The following is a 21,923-nucleotide window of genomic DNA, read 5'->3' as shown; positions in this document are numbered from 1 at the left end:
AAATCTTTCCCATATTTTCAAATTATGGGTTTCCATGCTTAACAAAAGCGTTTTGTTTAGAGCAGTATCCAACTATAATTGCATTCGTAAAGCCGAAGCGGTTGCACATCGGGCTTACATGGCTGTGAGGGATTCAGCATCAATAGACCAAGCAAGGCTTTCACGCAGGACATTTTTGAGGAGTATAAATTGAACACACGTGTGTATTGTGTACGCAACTTTCTTTGGGGTCTGATTGTGAGATTAAAGTAGTCAGGATTTCTATGTAACTCCTTGGGGAATAGTTGAGGATGCCAATATCCTAGCCCCATCCATTGATTTAACATTTACCTCAACAATGGCTCCACAGTTATAAACCACACCTCCTGTTACTGATGATGCAAACCAGCCTCTACTTTTTCCATGCTGACGGAAACGTAGGTTAGGCAACACTCTTTTAGGGTGGTGGGTGGCCAAAAAGCATTGCGCAAGCGACCATGCAGTGAAAGTCAAGCAGAGAGGGGACACAGGACAAGAGGAGATGAGTGTTCAGATACAGGGGACATATGGAGAATATGTGTTCTTCAATTGACTTCAAATACCCTTCCTGAGGAGTGAGACGTTAAGGGGGAGGAGGCTTTCTTGGAAATTCTGTAGAAGTTTGTGCTGGCAAACAGATGTGCCGACTATCACAGCACTGAAGAAAAGCTCATGCTGTACAGCGACAGCATTCACAGCTCCCAAGCTAAAAAGTGCCCTTCAAGTGAGGTAATTACCCAAGAGGCCCTGCTGCAAAGCAGACACAGACGAAGGCTTTGAGGTGTAGGGATGGCGGATGGCGCCATGCGAATGTCTGAACAATACAATAACGGGCCCTGAGAAGGGGAGGTGGGATTTATGAGGTAGCTGAGCTTTGCTTTGACTTGTTCTTTGCCAAAGGACTTTAAAAAATTTCAGTGTGCTGAAACAGTAAACAATGCTGGGCCTCTTCACGTAGGGACCAGAGAGGGCTATTTACCTGGGGCGTTGTGGAAAGACTGGGAGCGTAGTAGAGGTCGCACAGGTGAAGTAATGTCTGGACTGAAGACGTCTTCATTGGGGCACGGGGTAGAGCCACAAACCCCTACGCAAAGACACATGCATAAGTTGTTGACCATGCACACACACAATGATCATGCACAGTTAAAAATAATGCAACGAAGGAATGCAAGTTATTTGGACAGGCTGTGAGAAAGACAGTCCTTAATGCAGTTAACCCACACTTTATGTTACTCATTTTTAGACGTTCATGACATGACAAAAATGGCAAACATTCATTTGCTTCATTACGGACATATTTAATCAACTCAAACATGACATTATCCTTTAAATGGGTGGATTACCTGTAAATTCATCAGACCAGTTGAGAGACTTACCAGGAAGAGAATAGGAGTGTGGTCGAGGCAGGGTATGCAGATTAGGCTGTAAGAGAGCACATTTGATAAAACTCAATCTCCACTTCTAGCCATGGTATGATTCAGCTGCAGTATAAAACTACTTTGCAGGTTTAATCAGTAACACTAACAGGTGGGTAGCAGCTGGACTAGAGAGTATTGTTATTGTATTAATGTCATACTACGGTAGTATTTTACTACATCTATGATGCCTGATGCAGCATGCAAAAAATGTCTTTGAAACAGAACTACATATTTCACTTTCATAAAATTGGGGGGCTTCTGAGACACAGATGTCAAAAACAGGAATAGACCAAATCGATTCAGAAGAGGCTGAGATTTAATAAATTTGAGTCCCCATTTTGGGACAAGCTTTATAAACAATCAATCCTGCACTTACACTCTTAATGCCACTTATTAGCATCTTTGATTAGACCCAAATCCTAGGGTAATAATGCAGGCTTTCCTGTGAAAATACCCAGGTGATGTACAGTATGTTGGGTAATTTTGTCAGACAAAGCTTCCTCAAAAGCACAGAAGTTGAATGGTTTTACTGTTTTTTTTAGTAACCCCTCGTGAATTTACATTAACACGTTAACTCCATTAAATTCCCCTCAAGCAAGGAGCAAAAACAATAGAGGCCTCAGACTTCAAATGATATAGATGACCCTGAGGCCTAGCCCACTACTTAGTACAATATATCTAATTGGATAACAAAGTTAATACTAAGACGGTCATTAAGAATGTATTGTTAGTTTGTGAAAGAGCTGTTAAATCCCATGTTGTTAACCAGATGATTTTATGTAAAATCATTTAACCCTCATAATCTGGGTAAATTGCTGCTGTAATCTGGCTCTGAAACTAAGAATTTTTGTTGTTGCTGTTTTGTTTTAGCCACAGGGATAGAAAGGATGATCTATTAAATATCTTAAAGGTCCCATTGCATGAAAATTTCACTTTATGAGTTTTTTTTACATTAATATGCATCCCCCAGCCTGCCTATGGTCCCCCAGTGGCTAGAAATGGTGATAGGTATAAACCGAGCCCTGGGTATCCTGCTCTGCATTTAAGAAATGAAAGCTCTGATGGGCTCATCTGGCATCTTGCTCCTTATGAGGTCATAAGGGGCGAGGTTACCTCCCCTTTTTCTGCATTGTCCGGCCAGAGAATTTGGTCCACCCATGACAGAGAGACACCCTGGCTTTCAAACGAGCAAAGTGGCAGTTATTCAAGGCCACACCCCCAGCCTCCACCTTGCCCCCCCCCCATTACATGGGACCTTTAAAAACTTTTTAATGGATTGCCATTAGGTTTTCCACAGGCATTTGTGGCTTCTAGACGATGAATCCTCATGTCTTTGGTGATGACAGTACACCGGCTTTATATCAACATGTTACCACATAGCTCAAAGCACTGCTGGGCCCAAGTCAAGCCTCACAGAGGTGCTAGCTTGGCTGCAGACTATTAGTCTTGTTCTTTAAGTGGTGGGTAGAGGAAACAAGCAACAGCTAAACAAGCATGGCTTTTCTGTTCACAGTGTCTCTTTCCAAAACTCTGAGAATAGTGCCCGACCTCAGAGTTACAACAGCCAGAACAGAGACAGATAGATGATTCTCTGGGCTTGTGGGTTTCTCTCTAACTCGACTAGGTTGGTCTGTTTTTTTGGCTGGACAGTGAGGGATGTGGTCCATGTAGTGTTTTGAATCTGGTCTTGGAGTGGAGCCAGGAAAGATTTGTACACAGCGGTTTAGGGTAATTATGTCGCCAACGGGTCGAAATAAGTAAGATAGTTTGTGGTAAAGGTTTACTGCTCTTATTTGTCCTACATTATCCTTTTCTTCATTATTTCTGAATATCTTAGATAATTTTAACTAAAGTGCACAAGGAGATTTTGTTCTGTGTGATCTACAGAGTGGAACACACTGTATACACTTTAAACGGACATACTGTATCTTGAACAGGATGACACGGCTCCAAACAACTCTTTTTGTTGAATTCCTTGAAGTCCTCATTTGACAGTTTCACAGAATCTCAATTCAGAAAGGCTTAATAAAGCCAAACGTATTTTATTTTACCCATTGAATGTGGGCAGATATGCTGGAAAGTTCATTATTGTGTAGGCACTGGAAAGGCTTTGTGGTTTGGGGAACAAACAAACGTGAAAAAAAGGAGGCACGGGGTATGTTTCCACATATCATAGGGATTTATGCCGTTATTGCTTTTGGTAACATCATGTTCTAAATGAAAGAACTACCTCAGTGGGTTTTAGAAACACTTAGCCTTGTATCTTTTAGCGCAAGTCTCAAGAGGGATTATGGAAAGTGAAGAAAGCACTCTAGTGAGGTTATTTTATTCCCAATGTAGGAATGTAGCACTACTCCACAGCTTTCCATTTGCACCATATTTATGGGCCTGTCTGAGAGAAGAACAGCTAGACACACTATAGCTGATGTAATTTATGATGATCGGACAGCACAGTCAAACAGTTACTTCCTTCCTTTGTGCTCAACAATGCTGCGATGTGGAGGTGTGATGGCTGACCTGTGAGGAAGACAACGGGTTAACATTGTTATGATAAGCAGGCTGGGGAACCCGGTGCCCGCTAGAGTGGACCGGATGCTCTTTGGCCATCAGAGCCTCGGCCCGTTTGATGATGTCGCCCATGCGATGGATGAAGCCTTCCTTCTCTGATGGCAGGATGAACTCATTGTGTACCTTGAAGGCAAAAGGACAATGGTGGAAGAAGCATTTAGAAACTTCTTCTTCCGATGTTTACATTGTAAAAGTAGCAATACAATGTAAGCATTATATATTAATAATAAAAGTCCGGCATTTATCTATTCAATATAAGAAAAAGTACACTGTAAGTATTATTAGCCCAATAAAATGTCCCTTGTGAGTGTAATGATACATTCTATTAGTAGCACTGTAGTCTTTTACTGTTAAAGCTGTTCAAGGTGGCTCTAATTTGATCTACTTTATATGAAGATGGAGAGTTAAATGTAATAAAACATATTTTAAAAGTCCATCACAGGCTTCTGAAAAGTTTAGAGTAACTTTACAAAAGACAATATTTTGTAAAGATGTACAAAGTAGCAGAAAATAAACAGTACAACTACCTTGAAACAGTTCTTAAACAGTAAATTGTGTTTGTTATTTTCCATCAATTTAAAGGAATAGATGGAAGAATACTTCATAGTTGTCCATCTATGAAATCTACCCACTCACCCAAAGACACACCCACCTCCGCTCAGCTAATGCTTATTCTTTGGGAGGAAAAAATACATAAATAATCTCATGTAAATCCACAATCCAACAGCAGTTTGTGGGTTGAAGCGTGGGGGATTGTTTCCTGTCAGCATGGCATAATTCAGCTCATTTAAAACTCCTGAACTGAGAACCACAGGGGCTGTTGTGATGCCAAGCGCCACTGCTCCGCCAAGACTCAGTAAACAAAAGTCCACTGTGTTTTAAAGAGTCAGGAAAACAAGACATTCAGTGGACACAAAGTGCTGCTGCCTCATCACGCCTCGCTCACATAGGTCCACGCATGTGTACACTACCTCTAAAGCTTAAAGACAACAACAGGGGGATGGGGCAGCTCACCTGCGTCACTCACTTCACAGAAAGTTAGATATAATATCAGCCAGAGATAGGATCAACAAACAAAAAGCTGTCAACTAGAAGCAGGATGACTTATGAGTACATTCTGAGATATGGGAAGTTAGTCTTATCAGCTGTCTCTAAGATTAATAAGTTCCTTTATTGACCCTTCATACCTCCTAAATTTGGCTTTAATGTGAAAAACATCCACACCGCCTGACAGTATTATATAGTATGTACATTCTGTTCCATTTCTACATTGAAGCTCTACAATGTTCACATTTCAACCCAAGACCCCATGTTTTTATGGCTGTCCCGTTCAATCAAATTAAATGAATTAAAGATATGTCTTTTGCATCATTTAATACACATTTCACTAAAATTTAATTTGACATAATTGGTGCCTTAAAGCCTGAGTCCTAAGAATTTCCTTTGTAACTTTACTGGAATACAGTTACCAATTTATTGTACCCTAATTACACAGTGTCGTTCCATGTTTTCCGTTACTCCCTAAGCCTGTTATTTAGAGTATTGATTAAAAGACTCTAACTACTTCTTGCACAGTTAAAGGTTAAAAAGCTCCAATGGTCCGAATCTTCACCAAAATATAAGCAATTTTTATTTTGTCCAAAGCCAAATAAAAAAAAAATGTCATTCATAACTGGGACAAAAACAAACCCCCCTTTTTTACTTGATCAAAGTGTTTTATCATTGACATTCTCAATATGGTACCAGTTGATCATTAAGGACCAGTAATGACTCACCATGACAGCAGCAATGTCTTCAGGGTTATCTCCGTCCAGGTCAAACTTGAAGGTAACCATCTTGTCATTGTGCGTCTGAAGTTGACACTCCACCACCCGGTCCACTTTATCAGAGAGCTGCAGAGACGGGACAGGATGGACAAGATGGCACTTCAATGGTAATGACAGGTGTCTGTTCACCCTCTCAAACACTGTGCAAAACACGGGAGGAACAATGGGTTTTATATGCATGCATGCATGCGTGTGTGTGTTTATGAGAAAAAATGTAGACATCAATTGTAAGTGTGTTCAAGTGCGTATTGCAATCTTTGCACCTCTGTTTGCACATGTGGTTATGCATAAACTGTTTGTCTCTGTCTGTTGTCCAAACACGCTCGTTAAAAAACCACAGTGTCCTGATCAAATGAGAAATGTACTGCGGTTGCCGGGGAAAGAGCAGCAAAGCTATTGATAACGTTACATAAACCGGGTGGAGCTTCACCGCTCCCTCGTAAATAATCCGCTAATTCAATATTTTGATCCAGCTGCTTGATTTATATGTTTACAATGTGCTTTTGCAGTGTTGTAATTAAAGAAAACATTTGCTTTATTGTACCCCTGTGATGCGCAGCCTTGAGCGCGACCTCCTCCTGAAAAGCTTCCCAGCAGTTCGCTTTGCAGCCGTTTTCTCGCTCTTCTCAGATAGGCCCTCGTAACCGTCGCTCAAGCCTGAAGTCACATCGGAGGCGTAGCTGCACAGAAATGAATTATACATGCTACTGGTTAGACAATACACCCGCAACAAAAACATCTAAACATTTCCCAGGCAGTAATTTAAAAAGTAAATTCATCACTTACAACAGAAGTGAATTGAACATCCATCATGGTTGATGGTCTTGACATCACATATAATAATAAACAGCACGCTGACGTGTCAAATAAAGTCTTGGGTACCAATGGCATGTCTCTTGCTTTTAAACAGCAGAGTTAAACAAAAGAGTTTAACAAGGCCTGTTCAGAGTCCATAACAAGTTGGGTTTCGTCTGAAAAAATCAACACGTCTGTGTGATCTGTTGTATTTATACAATGAAGAAGTTTTAGGTTTCAGAGAACTGGAGAACATTCAGTATGTTTCATATAAACCTTTGGTTCAGCTAATTGCGTCTCCTGGGTCTTTTTGGATGGCTGCGTTCCCGGACTCTCCTCCATCTACCTCTCAAACACAGGCTGCAAACATTTACAGGCCTACTGGTTGGCAGCGTCCTTCCGTCTCTATTTAAAAACCTCTACCTCACGGATAACTTAGTTCAAAGTAAAGTCCATTTTCACCTTTAAACACAGAGTACGTGGAAATCAGACATTAAGAATACACATTTGTGTTGATACTGCAGATTAAGATGGAATGCAGTTGTGCTCATCAGTAATCCGATGTTTTTTCTCATTGGAAGAATCATTGAATGGATCCCAAACAGTGCATGCCAAAGCTGTTAAAACATATTACTCACCTAAGCTCATCATGGTGGACAAACTAAAGGGTAAAAGACCTTTTGACAAGAACTGGGTTTGTTCCATAGCACATTGAGAATCCCACCCAAATATACACTGATAGGCAACATATTTTGAACTACATTACCTGTATTTAAGCACAGAAATTAATTTTAAAATGTATTGACATTGGTTTTGAAAATGGATTGAGTCGAGATTTTGTTTATTTTACATTCCTTTGAAACTGAATACATATTGGTTTTGGACTGCTGGTTGGACAAAAAACAAGCACTTTGAAGATGTTAAAAGAATAGAAATTGGCCTTTTTCAATATTTGTTATATAATTATATAATTAATAAAGTCTGAAAAGAAGATGGAGACTATATGACGACACTCTCATCCATTGTCCTTCTAATGCTTGGAATGCTTAGAATGAAGCCGCTCTCTCCCTTAACATCCCACCAACAAAAACAGGGAAAACTGGGCCTCCACAACATCATACAGAAACCTGCAAGGGTCCACTCTGCCTCACTACAAAAACCACTGATTGCCTCATGCTTGTTGTCGCAGCCCCACAGATGTGGAGGAGGAGTTATAGAGGGAATACTGGAAATGTCTGCTAGATTTACATTGATTTGCAGGCCTCTAACTTCAATGAAGAAGGGACTATTAAACTTTATTGTACCTTGAATGTTAAAAAACTGTGTAAAAGAAGGCTGAAGAACCTGAGCTACCTTTCCACAGGAGAGTTGAAGCCACTCGTGGGCCTTGAGGTGCCATGCTCTATGCTGCTGGACACTGCAATACTCTGCAAATAGAAATGAGGGAAGTGGTTAGGTGAATGTGGATTAAAGACAATTACTAATTTCCTTTTTTTCTCTTTAGGAAAGTAGTAGGCAGGAAGCATGTTCCACATTCTGAATTTTCAACACAGTATTTTACCATTGTCAACACCACCATGGTTATGTCAACACCAAATGTTTCATTTCTTATTACTCATTACTTATTCCTCTATTTGGCAATTGCTTCAAAGTAATAGGCACATTTTTGTTCCCTACAGGATGACACCTACTTACTTTGTCGAGAGGATCTAATCAAACTTTATCTGAAATGTTCTGAAGCCAAATTTGGTTGAGATTTAGTTTTTGGGTGGTGAAATGTCCTGCAACTTAAATATTCATGTCATTCCTCGGGATGAATTGTAATAACTTTGGTGATCCCCTGACATTTCATCTAGTGCCCTAATTAGGTAAAAATTTCAGGTTTTAATGAGATTCCCAAACATACTTATTTAACATCAGCATGTTAGCATTGTCATTTTGAGCATTTTAGCATGAGGACGTTTGAATGTAGCTCAAAGCACTGCTGGTCCAAATGACTCTCCGTCGGCACTGCATTACACCTCCAAGCCTCCAAGCTATTCCGCCCTAACCTTTGATGACAACTTCTTCATTGAGGCCACTCACCGAAGGGAAGCGCAGGGCTGGGATGGAGAGACCATTTGCAGCCGATGTGTTGGTGTGTGTGGTGGGAGGGGTCGCAGACGTGTTGAAATTTCCGGCCTCCAGCAGATCCTGAAGCCCTGAGGAGCTCAGATAGCCGTCTGTCTCGCAGTCAGCTGTTTAAACAAAAGGACATAATCCATTAGCATGTGATTAACTGTGCCATGACTAACTCCCCCCCCCCACACACACACACACACACATACACATACACACACACAAACACACACATGCACACACACACAGGATCAATACTTTAGACAAGACCAAACTGATACACAAGGATCACCAACAAGAATATTGTTGTTTTAGATAAAAACTGAGAAATATGTAATAACTACAGCACACTGTGCATTGTGAGATAAGACTTTTGGGGACTGAAAAATTTAGCTAATCACAGTTCAAAATAGATATTTAGCCCTTTGAGATTTCCTTGTGAAATGTAAAGGGCATTATAAATAAAAAATGTATTATAAGTCAAAGTCTAAGTCTGAGTCTAAGCCACATTACAACGTACACCTCCAATGTCAACAGCTCTCTGTTCGTTACAATTGTATAGCTAATGCAGCAAGAAACATTTCAGTCCACACTTCAGTCAACATAAAACAAATCAAATTGAGAGGTCAAAAGTTGAACTTTCATACACCACTCTGATGTACATGTGACTGACACGTAATGTCAGTTACAGTATGCAGTGGGGCCTTCATGGCAGCGCTGAAATTTAACCTAATATTAAGGTACTTTACTTGAGTACAATTTTATGCTACGTTCAACAACAATTTAGAGGGAAACATTGTAATTTTTACTAAATTACACTAACCTGACAGATATTTCAAATTTTTAAAAAAGAATTTCAAAACATATGCACAACTTCAAAAATATGATGCATTGTTAATGTTGCTAATAATACTAAGGTATGTTAATAACGATAATACTACTACTACTACTACTACTAATAACAACAACACAAAAGCAAAGCTTTTTATTTTTTCTTGTTTTTATTATTTATTTTAACATTTACCATCCTAGAACTTTAAAAATTTGTGGTACTGCAGAGCCGTTTGGATTAAAACACTGTTGAAATATTGGCGTTATATATCTTCAGTCATCAGGAACTACTGTAGGAGAAACATCCTTGTTTTAAATTTGATATCCCTACTATTTTTTTTACTATTTCCTATTTTCAATTGGATTTACAAATGTTTTATGAGCCTTAAAATGTGAACTGAAGGCATGAAAACCACCACAGACAGAGGCAGCCTACAAACTATTCATGGCATGTGATGTTATATGACTCGGCTCACAGTTAGCAGAGGACATGCTGTTGAAGTGGAAGTGCTGGTCTGCCTCGGGCTCCTCTGCCTCTGCAGGGTAGTTGGAGCTAATGCCAGAGTCCACAGAGCTGGTGACGGGGGACAGGATGATGGCCGGTGTCTGGGGCTCGCTGACTGTAGGTAAAGGAGGGTGTGTCTCTGCTTCCTCTTCTATGGCTTCCTGCTCCTGCTTCTTCTTCCGTTCCTCCGCGTGCCGCCTCAGCTTCTCTCTCTGGCGCTTGATGGCCGCCACTCTGTCCCGTATCGCCTTGGCCACGAGCTTAAAGTCTGCCTCACACACAAAGCCAAGTACCACCTGCATAACAAAATTCAGTGCACAACATAAACACATGTGCATACATCATGGTCCATGGAGTGCTGCTGCAATGCGTACACAATTTGTGTAGGATTGTTTCTTTGATGTGATAAAAGCTTGTGTGCCAACAATAGTTGTTTTGTAAAAACCAACACACACAGGTTGCATTCTCCCGTCTTGCGCAACCTCTTGTGACACCCAGTCCACCAGAGTGGGACACTCCGTCCAAACCTGCCTCTCAACACATGGTCAGATTACAGCAGATTGGCCGGACTAGATGTCCCCTGCTGATACCAGATTTGATCTTGATGAAAACTACCACAAAGAGGTAAACAAGTAAGGAATTGTGACTTGCATTTTCATTAAAAGTGACCTCTATGGAGGGGCGGGGGGTTCTAAAGGACATGAGTGCCTGTTTCGTAACAAGCAAGAGAGCCATTAAATTATTAAAGACGTGACCTCAGCTGCTTCCTGAGACACACTCACATTTCCAACCACTGATGATTAAATGTTGAGCACTGCCCTTGACACACTCTGCAAGGCGTTCTCTTCATGTGCTGGAGTGCATTTGCTGAAGTCTCTGCTGTCATAACAGAACCGTAAAAGAAGCCTAATGATGCCGGGGTGCATTTGCGAGGCTGCTTTACTGTTTGGGGTCAAGTGTCCAAAGACAGATAAAGTCAGTTACACTAATAATGTCAGACTCTGTGATGTGATGTTACCTTAGCCTGTGACAGAGTCTCCGAATTTGATAACTGTATGTACATTTTAAATAAATTATTGTCAAAGGTTACTATATCAGCAATATCCACTGAATCCTTAACATCTTGAAACTGTCTTTTGATGTGTAATTCAACTTAGAGTGCCATATTTTAACGATCTAAGTGCACGGCGTGAAGCACATGGTGCATGTGCGTTTAGTGCGTCTCCAAATCCACTTTTGCTAGTTTGACGTTGTAAAAAAGGTTCCGTGCCCTGGCACATGGTTCAAAAGGGTTTTTCTAGTGTCTTTATTACTCATAGGTGTGTTTTGGGCAAAACTGTAATAAACCAATCAGAGTGTCATCTCCCATTCCCTTTTGAATTTCAGAATTTAGCTGAAGGAGAAAAGTAATTAGCAACAAAATAAATTATAAGATGATCTAATTTAGGCTGTTATCCAACCATTTACGCCAATACTAACTAACCATCCAGTCAGCCTTTTCCCAGAAAACCCATAAAAGGCTATCATCATAAAACTAGATGTGGAGGCCGAGAACATGCTGGGGGTTGAGCTGAAGTCGCTGGTATCTGTTGATCTGGGATCAATTACTAAATTTCCTCACTAATGGTTGCAACAAACTGGGTCAGAAAAGCAGAAAATGGGCGCCGGGGTTGCTCAGTTGGTTTAGCGCACACTCCTATAGAGGTTTACTCCTCGACACAGCAGCCGCGGGTTCGACTCTGACCTGTGGCCCTTTGCTGCATGCTGTTCCCCCTCTCTCTCCCCTTTCATGTCTTCAGCTGTCTTGTGCAGATAAAGGCTGAAAATGCCCAAAACATAATCTTAAAAGAAAAAAAGAAAATCATGAAAAGGTTCACAACATCCTGTCTTCACGTGCCGCCTACCATCTCCTGAGACACCTCCTCGGGCACGTCTTTGTAGAGCTCAAAGAGAAACTCGATGGCGTTGTTGTCCTTGTACTTCCCGTGGAGCTTCTTGGTGTCGTCCATGCGCAGCCACAGCTTCAGACCCGATTTCACCATGTCGTCTTCCTCTGCCAGCTCCACGTGCACGCCATTGTTTTCCTGGAAGAAGGGGTGCTCCAGGAGGTCCTGAATAGTGTACCTGCAGCATAGGAAGAGTCTCCTTTAAGGCACAGTACGCAGTTTTTAAACCCGGACAATGTATTAATGTAGTTTCTCATCATTTGTATTCATCCATAACTAATTATGTATTTGCATCCTTCAGCAGGTTCTGATCGTGCTGATAAACAGTGCAACAGGGTAATTGTTTAGGCCCGTTGAAGCTAGCCAAATGTCCTTGTGAAAGACAGGAAGCGTAAAAAAAGGGTTGCAAAACCTAAAACAGGATTTTGTGCAAAATGAAATCCATAATCCATAATAAGTGCGACTGTTTTTGGTCGATCATAAACAATAAAGATTTGTAAATCGGTAATGTCATCCTCCTGGTTTTTCAAATAAAATATATTGTTTTTGAAAGCCAATACTACTTCCTTTGTGACTCATATTCATGCTTATATGTTTTAGAAGCTGTAGCAGAATCCTAGATATCACAAAACTGCAATAAGGATGGGTGAAAAGATACAAAATGAAATTTTAGTGCAGTATATGTTGAAAAACACTGAAAACTAACCTCTAAAAAGCCCATTTATCCACTGTACGTAAGTCATAGTTTATGTACTTTTTCACCTAATGTCCCATTTTAGACCCAAATATTCTGTTACAAAATACAAAAATGTAATCTGATTCAATTATTTTAAAACTTTTGTGCTGATTGTTTTTAAATGATTTACTTGAGTTATGACAAGAATCTCCTGATAGTTTACTGGACAAAGCAACAAACAGGAAAAGAGTCTAATGGAATATAGGTTAGTGCACTACATAAAGATCAAAATATACATCATTCATGTAGTGTGTTATTGTGTTATTGTTGATCACAGTGTACGTTTTCATATGTACCTTTCATCGTTGTTCATACGAATACAGCCTTCAATGATCTCCTTGAGCTCTGGGACTTTGACTTTGTAGAAACTGTCAGGTTTTATTCCCTGTGAAAACAACCAGAAGAGGTTTACTAGTTTTTTTGTTTTATCGAGCTTCATTCTGAATCAAGTGCCAGGGGAGGTTGAGCTTTTAACATTATAAGTTATCAGCAGCAATGATCTCTTCCATGTACATTTATCCCACAGTTCTCCTCTCAAGAGGATCTAATCAAAGCAGTAACAGACACTCCTATCTGCACTGCATGTTAACGGTCTCCTTTGCTTTGTGACATCTGCCACTAGCCAGCATGACATTCAGCTCTGCAATCATGTCAACACCAGAGGGGAACAATACCAAGAACTTGTGAAAATGGAAAAACCCCAACATGCTCTCCTTCAAGATATTTCAAGGGAACTCTTGACAGCTGGAGCTTGTATGGACTGTTTATCTCAAGACAGAACACTTTCAGGCAGGAGCTCTCACTTATACGAATTGAGGGAGTGTTTTTTCTTCCCAAATGCTATCATGAGAATGTACATAAGATTACAGCAGAGCTCCCATCCCTGTAAAAATACAGATTAGAAAGCATGCGTCAAGGTCAAAAAGATGTTTGGCCTACAGATACCCAGGCAACCATCTGATGTAAGGTCAAAACACCCAAATAATTTGATCTAGCAGCAGAAACGCTGAATGATACACTGTGTTATCACATTCACAGACTGACATGTCACACAGTTATTGCTGTCTTTTGTTGTTATGACAACAAATCATTTTCTCAAGATATTCCTGCCTTCCGTTTAAGTACGACAAAGGACACAGCTGTGAGAAATATTGTTTTGTGAGTTTGACTTTTGTTATTGTCAAAAGAAAATTCATTGTGATGTGGGTTACATCATAATTTCACCCAAACTCATTGCAAACACAAACAAAAAGTGCGAGCCCCGAATGAGATTTTCAGGATCTGGAGGAGAGGAGTTTCTTTGTTTTGAGCAGTTTGCTTCAGTGTCCTCACAGGCATCTTCAGAATAAATCACTTTTCCCACTATTCAAATCGAATTTGTGACTCTGGTTCTTTCCTGTGGTGATGGAGATCAAGATCTTGAAAAATAGGCTTTAATGACAATTATTTCAAAAGCATTTATTGGACATCTAAATAAAGCATGGTTATGTCTTGCAGAAAATATGTGTTTTTCTTTGACGTATACCTCAAATCCACTGAAATCCACTATTCGGCCACAAGTATGTGGATGCACCTGCACACAGAATCAAGTATAATATATAAAATATATATACTGTATATATATTTTAAATGCAGGCACAAATGTAAGCGGAGGCCACTATGGTAAGGGTTGTTTGTGTGTAGGGGAAAGAAGACAATCCTAAACCATCCAAGCAGGAGAAAATGGAAGAATCTCAAGCAATTGAAGAAGCTTTTAATAATTTAAACGAAAATAATTTCATTAATAAATTTAACATTAGTCATTTTGCATGTTTAGCCTATTTCCAAAGAGTTTTTTGATGGTTCTAAACTGTTGGATGGAAGAAAAATTGTAATAGAGGATATAGAAAAGACAGTCTTTTCCTGTTTAAACAGGATAAGGTCCCTGTGCACAGTCAGGTAAAAAGACAATGTTTTTTTCCAGTCATTTTTAAAACAAAAGTTCAAAAAATGCACTCGCTTTAGCTCCTAAAATTTCAGTAGTTGCTGGTTTTCTTAATGAACTGAAAATCCCTGGGTTTTGTACTGTTGTTCGGATAAAACAAGAGATCTGAATATGCAAATATGGGCACTTGGGACATGTGATGTGCATTTTACTATCTTCTAAAATGTTAAAACCAAACAATTAATCAATTAATGAAGAATATTGTTGTTGAATGCAATTATTGGAAGTCACTTTGAATAAATCAAAACAATCTTGTAGCTAGCCATATTTCTTACACTGACCCTTTTAATAGTAAGTGACTTCAACTACAAGTCAGTCATATAAATGAGAGGTTTATGGGTTAGTGTTTGTTTTAGACTGAGAAATTTACGTCTGCACTGCCATAAATGTAGAACATAAACAAATTATTAAAGGCATTTATAATGTGATTTTTTAGTAAATGTTGTTGCATGTGTCTCCGACTGCACATGGAACATTATTATGTTGTCTTGTTTGTGAAGGTGCCAGAGCCACTCCGACTTGTTGGCGTTGTCACTTTCTCACTTTCCAGCCTCCGACAGGCACTGTTTGCTTTGAATATGTGACACACACTAAAAGAAACAGCCGTCCTTGTGTGAGTAGAGAGTGAGACAAAATTTCCAAAACATATAATTCTACCGTCGCCTGCTTTTGCCCACCGTGGCGTCATCTATGTGCTTGGCACACGGGAACAGTTCAAATACGGCAGCCTAAGGCCACTGTTGTAACGTCTTAAAACTCACTACACTTCTGCTCTTTTTTCTTCTAAGAACTCCCACATTTCTTTCTGTGTAAAACTTTCTGATGTCATCTAGTTTGGCATGCTGTACGTGGGCAGAGGGCAGGGATTCTTCATCCTCAGATATCTAAGAACAAAGCAGACGTATTTTCAAATACATCTGCGTTTGCTTACAGTAAAAAAAAATCTAGAAAGGATTACAAGCAGTTCAGACAGAACATATGCAAAAGAACAGTGTTGATGGGTCATTTCTCAGGGAGAAGGGAATATTCCAGTAAACAAGAATCTTTGAACTGGTAAAGACACTGGCAATCAGTGAGTCAAATGTGTCAACTGCGTCATGATTGCCGCTTGAAAACAGAAAAGTGGTCAGATTACGGTACGGTTCTGCACAGTCAGCTCGTAATGGGCAACAGTGAGCCTTTAATAGACAAAACTAGGCTTTCATTCAACGTGGGCGTCACCTCCTTCCAAAGATTCAGGATAGCCAGACGTACACACATAAGATATCCTCAAGGTTTAATTCCAGTGTGCACATGGAAGAAACACATGTGGACAACTACATTAAATACAGGTTAAACAAAAAAACAAGGTGGTCCACCCTCCCTTAGCTTTACTCACACTGGTGACTTTGCGGTAGATCTGCGCGGCGTTTTGGCACTCGGAGTACGGGTACTCCGAGGTGGCCATCTCCAGGATGCACATTCCGAAGGCGTAGACGTCCACCGCCTCGTCGTACCTCTCCTCGTACATCTCTGGGGCCATGAACTCTGGTGTTCCTATTATGGTTCAAAGGGAAGAGGTAAAGGTCAACAGTTATTACAGTCGTACTACTACTACCACCCAATGTTCCACCCATAAGACACTATCAACCATAAGACACTAGCAGCATGTAAAACCTTCATTGACTATGAGTACAATCTATAACCTATCAACGAGTATAAACTTCTTCTTTTTTTAAATGTCTTGTAAAACACATCTAAACATTAAACTGTATTTATTAATATTTGAAAGCACAACAAGCTGTAACCACAACCCTGACATACTGTTTTATCATCCTTAAAAAAAGAATGAACAGTGTCTTCTTTACACATCCAGCAGACAGGGAGCAACAGGAACCTCAATTTGGTGGCTTGCTTCTGGCCACTTGATAAATGAAGTCCACTATGTTCCCCCTTTTTAGCTCAGTTTTGCTCTATACCATCCCCTGAGGGAAATATCTGACTCTTAAGTAGCTAAAATGCTCCACTATGTTCGCCAGCTATATATATACATCAACATAATTCCAGGTAACATGTTTATGTAAATAAATGTAAATAAATGATGTTTGGCAAAGCTAAATAAAAAAAAAAGAAATGCTCTAAGGGATTGTTTCCTCATCTTCCATGCTTTCTCCAAGTGACTAACTAAAGTGTTTGAAAGTGAATAAAAAACTCTGTCCATGTGCCATGTGGTTTCCAGTGAAAAGGATCAAAATAAAACCAGTACATACAGTGCATAAAACCAGTACATACAGTGCTTGATTTGGATCTGGTAAATTAAACTCTCCACAAATCAAGTGTCAACAAGTCTGTGTAGATGGCTGACACTCCCTGCATGTACTGGCTGCACCAGATGGACACATTTCAACTGCAGTTAAAAGCTATTTGTGTAATTAACAAATGCAGGCAGGACATTTAACAGAGGCATTTATGGTTAGGGCTGCTTGTGTGCAGGGGAAGAGTAGATGAGAAACAACTGATCATTTAAGAATTTAAATGAAATCTTTATTCCAAGCCAAGCTCAACAGATTTGAGACAGAGCGTTGGTCTGGGGAGTCTGCTCTGTAGTTTCTCTGCACAAAAGGTGTGACCAACGGGCGTAGTTCAAATGATTCTGTACGCAATTGGATAGTCCTTCAACCAATTAGACCAACGATCCGGGTGACGCAGAAGCAACAGCGGCATCAACGGGTTGTTGCGCTCGGCGGGCTTTGGTGGCCGCCACTATGTTGAATATAAACAAAAAGATGTAATGGATCGCTTCTCTATCATTAGATTGTTAAATCCGCTGATAGCGTGCAAGGTAAATAAGCCAGTTTGTGATTGGTTCCCGCAAAATTGTGAACTGAATCAGGAGAATTAAGCGTGCAGGTTTCCAGAACAGGCTGCAGTGCCAAATCAAATAGAGTTTACGCCCGTTTCCAAAGAACTTTTTGAAATTGTATAAACTGTTAAGCAAAATTGTGCAATAGATGCAATTAACTCCTATCAGTGGAAGGAGTTATTTGTGGAAATTATCTGACCAAATGTATACTTACCAATGACACTTTTAGCAAAAGAGGCACTTTTGAGAGTGGCCAGCCCCAGATCTCCTATCTTGACAGAACCGATGGGGCCGGTGATGAAAATGTTGTCACATTTGAGGTCCCGGTGGATGATGGGAGGAGTACGTGTGTGCAGGAAATGAAGCCCTTTGAGGATCTGGTGACTCCAGCGCTGCAGCAGCTTCAGCTTCATCTCCTTGAACCTCTTCAAGTACCTAAAACAAAAGAGGAGAAGACTAAACACTCTCTTCTAAACAGGCAAGAAGAGAAAGACATAATTAATCTCATTTTCTGACAGCCAAGAGGAAGTTTTAAAGTGAGCCAGTTTCCTGAATTCTCTCCCAGAACATTGTATTCTTTATCCTGAACCTTTATCATAAGACAAGGTGTCAAACATGACACAAATATTCTCTTCTCTATGGAAGACATAAAGAGTTTTATTTGGAAAAAGGATATTTGCCATTTGAGAAATCTAACAAAAAAACAAAACTGCTTTTAGGCATGGAGATTTTTATCCATTTTAAAATGACAGCAGTTTAACGAGGAATTGGACAGAGAGACCATAGACTGTTAATATTAACGGATAGATCATGTGTGACGTCACACATTGGTTTGTGGTGATTTGCTATGAGTTGGTGAGTCTGCCGTTACATCCTGCTTGTCGATGTGACGATTTTAGACGGGAGGGAGGAGCGAGCTAGACTGTTGGGCAGTATCTGTCTGCGACGTTAGCGAACATAATTCCAGGTAAGATTTAGCTTTGCTCGGTTTTAAACATATCTTTGTCCAATAGTTATATTACATATAAGACCGGCCGCAAAGTGTCAATCACATCATAGCCCTAAAACACCGCCTGCTATTTTAAACTCAACAAGACCATAATTCAAAATATCAACATCATTGTGTTGCAGAAGACTGAAAACTAGCCATTAAGACAATAAACTCATTATGAAAAAGTTTACAGAGGTAGTAATAAATGAAGTGAGAAGTGAGTCCCTTTCTCATAAACTTCTACAGAAAACCTCCTTTTGCAACCGCACGTGTCGCCCCCTTCTGGAATTCAGATTTAAGTGCAGGTTTAAGGCACTTAGCTGAACCAAATGCTTTGTCCATTTATATTAACAGTCTATGGGAGAGACTCACGTTTTGAGCGTGCCTGAAGTCATGAGTTCAGTCACCAGGATGATGCACTTTTGGCCCTTTACTGACGACTTCCAGGAGTCGTGGAAGCGGACGATGTTCGGGTGCTGAAGGCCCTTCAGCATGTCCACCTCCTCACTGAAACGCTGCCGCTCTGCTTTGGTCAGTTTACGGGTCTGAAGAGAAAACCACTGTTATGAGTATCTTTACATGCACAGTTGTATCCCTGTTCTGAGTTCTGAGTATATTCTGTATATTCACATGAAACATGAGTAATGCATAGGTGTGTCTTTGGTTCTTCGGCATCTTAACCACTGTCATTTCTGTAACGACTGCGTAACCTCAGCAGTTGATAAAGTAAGACTTTGTTGATCCCTGGGGGGAAATTCATGAGCGTGAGGATCAGAATTGCCATTTAGTTTTTTACATCATTCATTCAGCCTGACATTGCATTCATGGTATGTTAGCAAGCGTCTGCTTGGAAGGGAAGTATTTTGTTTTGTTGCAACTAATGTATCTACCCCACTTTCATTAATAATAAACACTAAAACTGTTATTGGGTGCCAGGAGAAGTTATCATGCTCTACAACCTTTTTTCATGAAAATCATGTGATTCTGAAGTGTGGAACCGGGCTAGAAATTCACAGCATTGCTGTATTTACTGCTCTGCTGACTTTTATAACCAGTAAAAAAAAAAAAAGAGCGTCCGAATTTCACTTTTGGTCCAGCGTGTACACCACAATTACATCTCTTAATGTCCAATATTCAATGTTTTTTATTTTACTGGCAATTCAGTTACAACTTGAGTTAAGACTGCACCTGCACACGCAGCAAATCATGTTTTTTTAAGGTTTATATACCACAATATTCAGGTTTCTCAAAACCAGGAATGAAAGGTTTATCCTCAACACATAAGACGCATACTCCAAGGATCTGATCTTCACTGAGATAAAAGAGTTATATACTCCAGAACAGCTAAAAAAGAAGAAAGACATTGAATTAAAACTGTTTTGTTTCCAAGGTCATAAACTTTGAAGCAAAACGTTTTAAGCCTATACGAACGAGAAGTCCTTAAAGATATTTAAACATCTAAAATGTAATGAAAACTGGCCAAACTGCATCTGCTGATAAAGGTCGTGTGATGTGCTTAAAAGCACCACACAATGGACCTTGAGGTAAGATTGTTTTGTCCACCATAAACATGCAGTTGTGTTGACAGTTAAGTTGCCGAGCACTGGTCTTGTCAGGGTTATGTACGGTTAGGGAAGTAGGTAGCAATAAACCCAGCATGCAAATACTAGGAATTGATTATAATAAATCACTTCTAACAATCTAAAGAGCTTGCTGCAGCTCTGTAAACCATAGGTTCATCCATCTGGATGACCCTACAGTTACATAATTACAATTATTTTTATATGATTTAGGGGGGAGGTTTCTGAATCCATATTAAAGTGAACTAAACACTGCAATCACTCTAGATGAACAAAGACATTTTTGTATTTCCTCTAGGATGAATGGCTCAATGTAGTTGCTGTTGGAGTAACTCTGGCTGTGGTCAGTGGTTAGTGGAAAACTCCTGGGAGACTTCAGGGCCATGAATCCAGCATTGAGGTGGAATTCTGGGAAAAAGGCCCTGCATATGTTTATGCTTACAATCAACTTGACCATTGCAACTCTCTCTCTCTCTCTCTGTCCTTTGTCTCTGCTGCTTCCCAGTGGGGGACTGTTGCTAAAGCTAAGCTGCTGCATCAATCAGGCTTTTTGATTACCTGCCCTGTATGAAATCACACAACACAAGACCCGTTTTACCTGCGTCAGTCACCTGTCAAGCTGTCATATTCCAGTACACCAGCAACTCAAAGACCCAGGAAACTTCTGACTGAGTGCTTTGCATTCAGGTGGCTAGTGATCAGTTCATGGTGTAAACCCAGACTGCAGCTTATTCCTTGTATGCAAGACCATTGTCAGAATTACTATGTAATAACTATAATTTGTTTAAAATGTCACCAGGGTTTTTAAAAGGCTGTTATTTGGTACAAATGTTCACGAATTCTCTGATTATGTCAAGTCATCTTTAATGTAATTTGAGCTTCATACGCTCAAATTAGCTTTAAGGACCTTAAAAACTTGTACAGACAGTGAGGACATTGAGGTTTATCACTGTATGTGAAAAACACACACATTATGGGGTAAATGCAAAAGTGTGAGTGTGCAATTTGTGCGTAAGCCTGGGGGAGTCAGTGGGTTTATGGATTGATTTGCATCTGGATATTTATGTGTCTAAGCAGGATAACACCAGACCCCTGTGCGGCGAGCTTTGTCTCCTGTTGATAGTCGCCCGTTCTGCGGCTGTTTGCAGCACACAGTCAGAGTAACACACATTAGCTGTGGCATGCAGCCGAGCCACTTGACTCTGACACATCCAGAACCACAGGACTTACTCGAGCTCGGCATGCTGAATTGCCGAATGCTAAAATGAAAAATACAGGCAACATTTGGCAACTTCAGAGGTAAAAACAAAAGTCCTGCTGTGGCAACAACACAGCTCATTAAATCGGAGGAGTTCACCAAACTAGATATTTCATGTGACTCATCAAAAATCTGTCCAATAAACCAAGGAGATGTAAAATGTCAAAGAAGTGGAAAATTAAGTACAGATGGAAACAACAAGTGAACTTTGTTAATAGTGTGATACTGTTATGTATTGTTATTGGTGATGGCTGATTTCAGGGTGACATAATCTGCTCCCAGTAAAAACAGAACACCAGAATTGGAAAAGTCACCACACAGGAGTGCTTCAGTTTGACTGAGATTGTTTTCTTAATATGACCAACTAATCGGTCTAATAGACATGAATATTTATCATTTAAGAGAACTATAGTATGTTTCAATGATATCAATCTATCTAACGTTTTCTATCTGCCGCCACCTCTCTCCCCCCCCCCCCCTCTTTGAAAAATCAAGGCAAAAACATTG

At 40.1% G+C, this 21,923-nt stretch overlaps 1 protein-coding gene across 5 annotated transcripts in view; it reads right to left on the bottom strand.

Annotated features, from left to right (window-relative positions):
* The window catches only part of wnk4a (WNK lysine deficient protein kinase 4a), a 41,493-nt gene that overhangs the window by 5,341 nt on the left and 14,229 nt on the right, over positions 1-21,923 (bottom strand). For 3 of the 5 annotated variants that reach the window (XM_034859802.1, XM_034859804.1, XM_034859799.1), the window contains exons 3-15: positions 18,951-19,123; positions 17,802-18,022; positions 16,124-16,281; positions 13,058-13,146; positions 11,984-12,203; positions 10,051-10,375; positions 8,711-8,862; positions 7,979-8,052; positions 6,375-6,510; positions 5,780-5,896; positions 3,954-4,127; positions 1,362-1,440; positions 998-1,102 (exon numbers count right to left, since the gene is read on the bottom strand). In XM_034859802.1, coding sequence (XP_034715693.1) covers positions 998-1,102; positions 1,362-1,440; positions 3,954-4,127; positions 5,780-5,896; positions 6,375-6,510; positions 7,979-8,052; positions 8,711-8,862; positions 10,051-10,375; positions 11,984-12,203; positions 13,058-13,146; positions 16,124-16,281; positions 17,802-18,022; positions 18,951-19,123 — 2,023 coding nt within the window. The remainder of the gene's footprint in view (positions 1-997; positions 1,103-1,361; positions 1,441-3,953; positions 4,128-5,779; positions 5,897-6,374; positions 6,511-7,978; positions 8,053-8,710; positions 8,863-10,050; positions 10,376-11,983; positions 12,204-13,057; positions 13,147-16,123; positions 16,282-17,801; positions 18,023-18,950; positions 19,124-21,923) is intronic. The other 2 variants (XM_034859801.1, XM_034859803.1) reach the window with 2 other exon arrangements.

Source organism: Etheostoma cragini, chromosome 21, assembly GCF_013103735.1.
Source record: "Etheostoma cragini isolate CJK2018 chromosome 21, CSU_Ecrag_1.0, whole genome shotgun sequence".
In the NCBI taxonomy this organism is placed as follows: domain Eukaryota; kingdom Metazoa; phylum Chordata; class Actinopteri; order Perciformes; family Percidae; genus Etheostoma; species Etheostoma cragini.
This window is presented reverse-complemented; position numbering and strand designations above follow the sequence as displayed.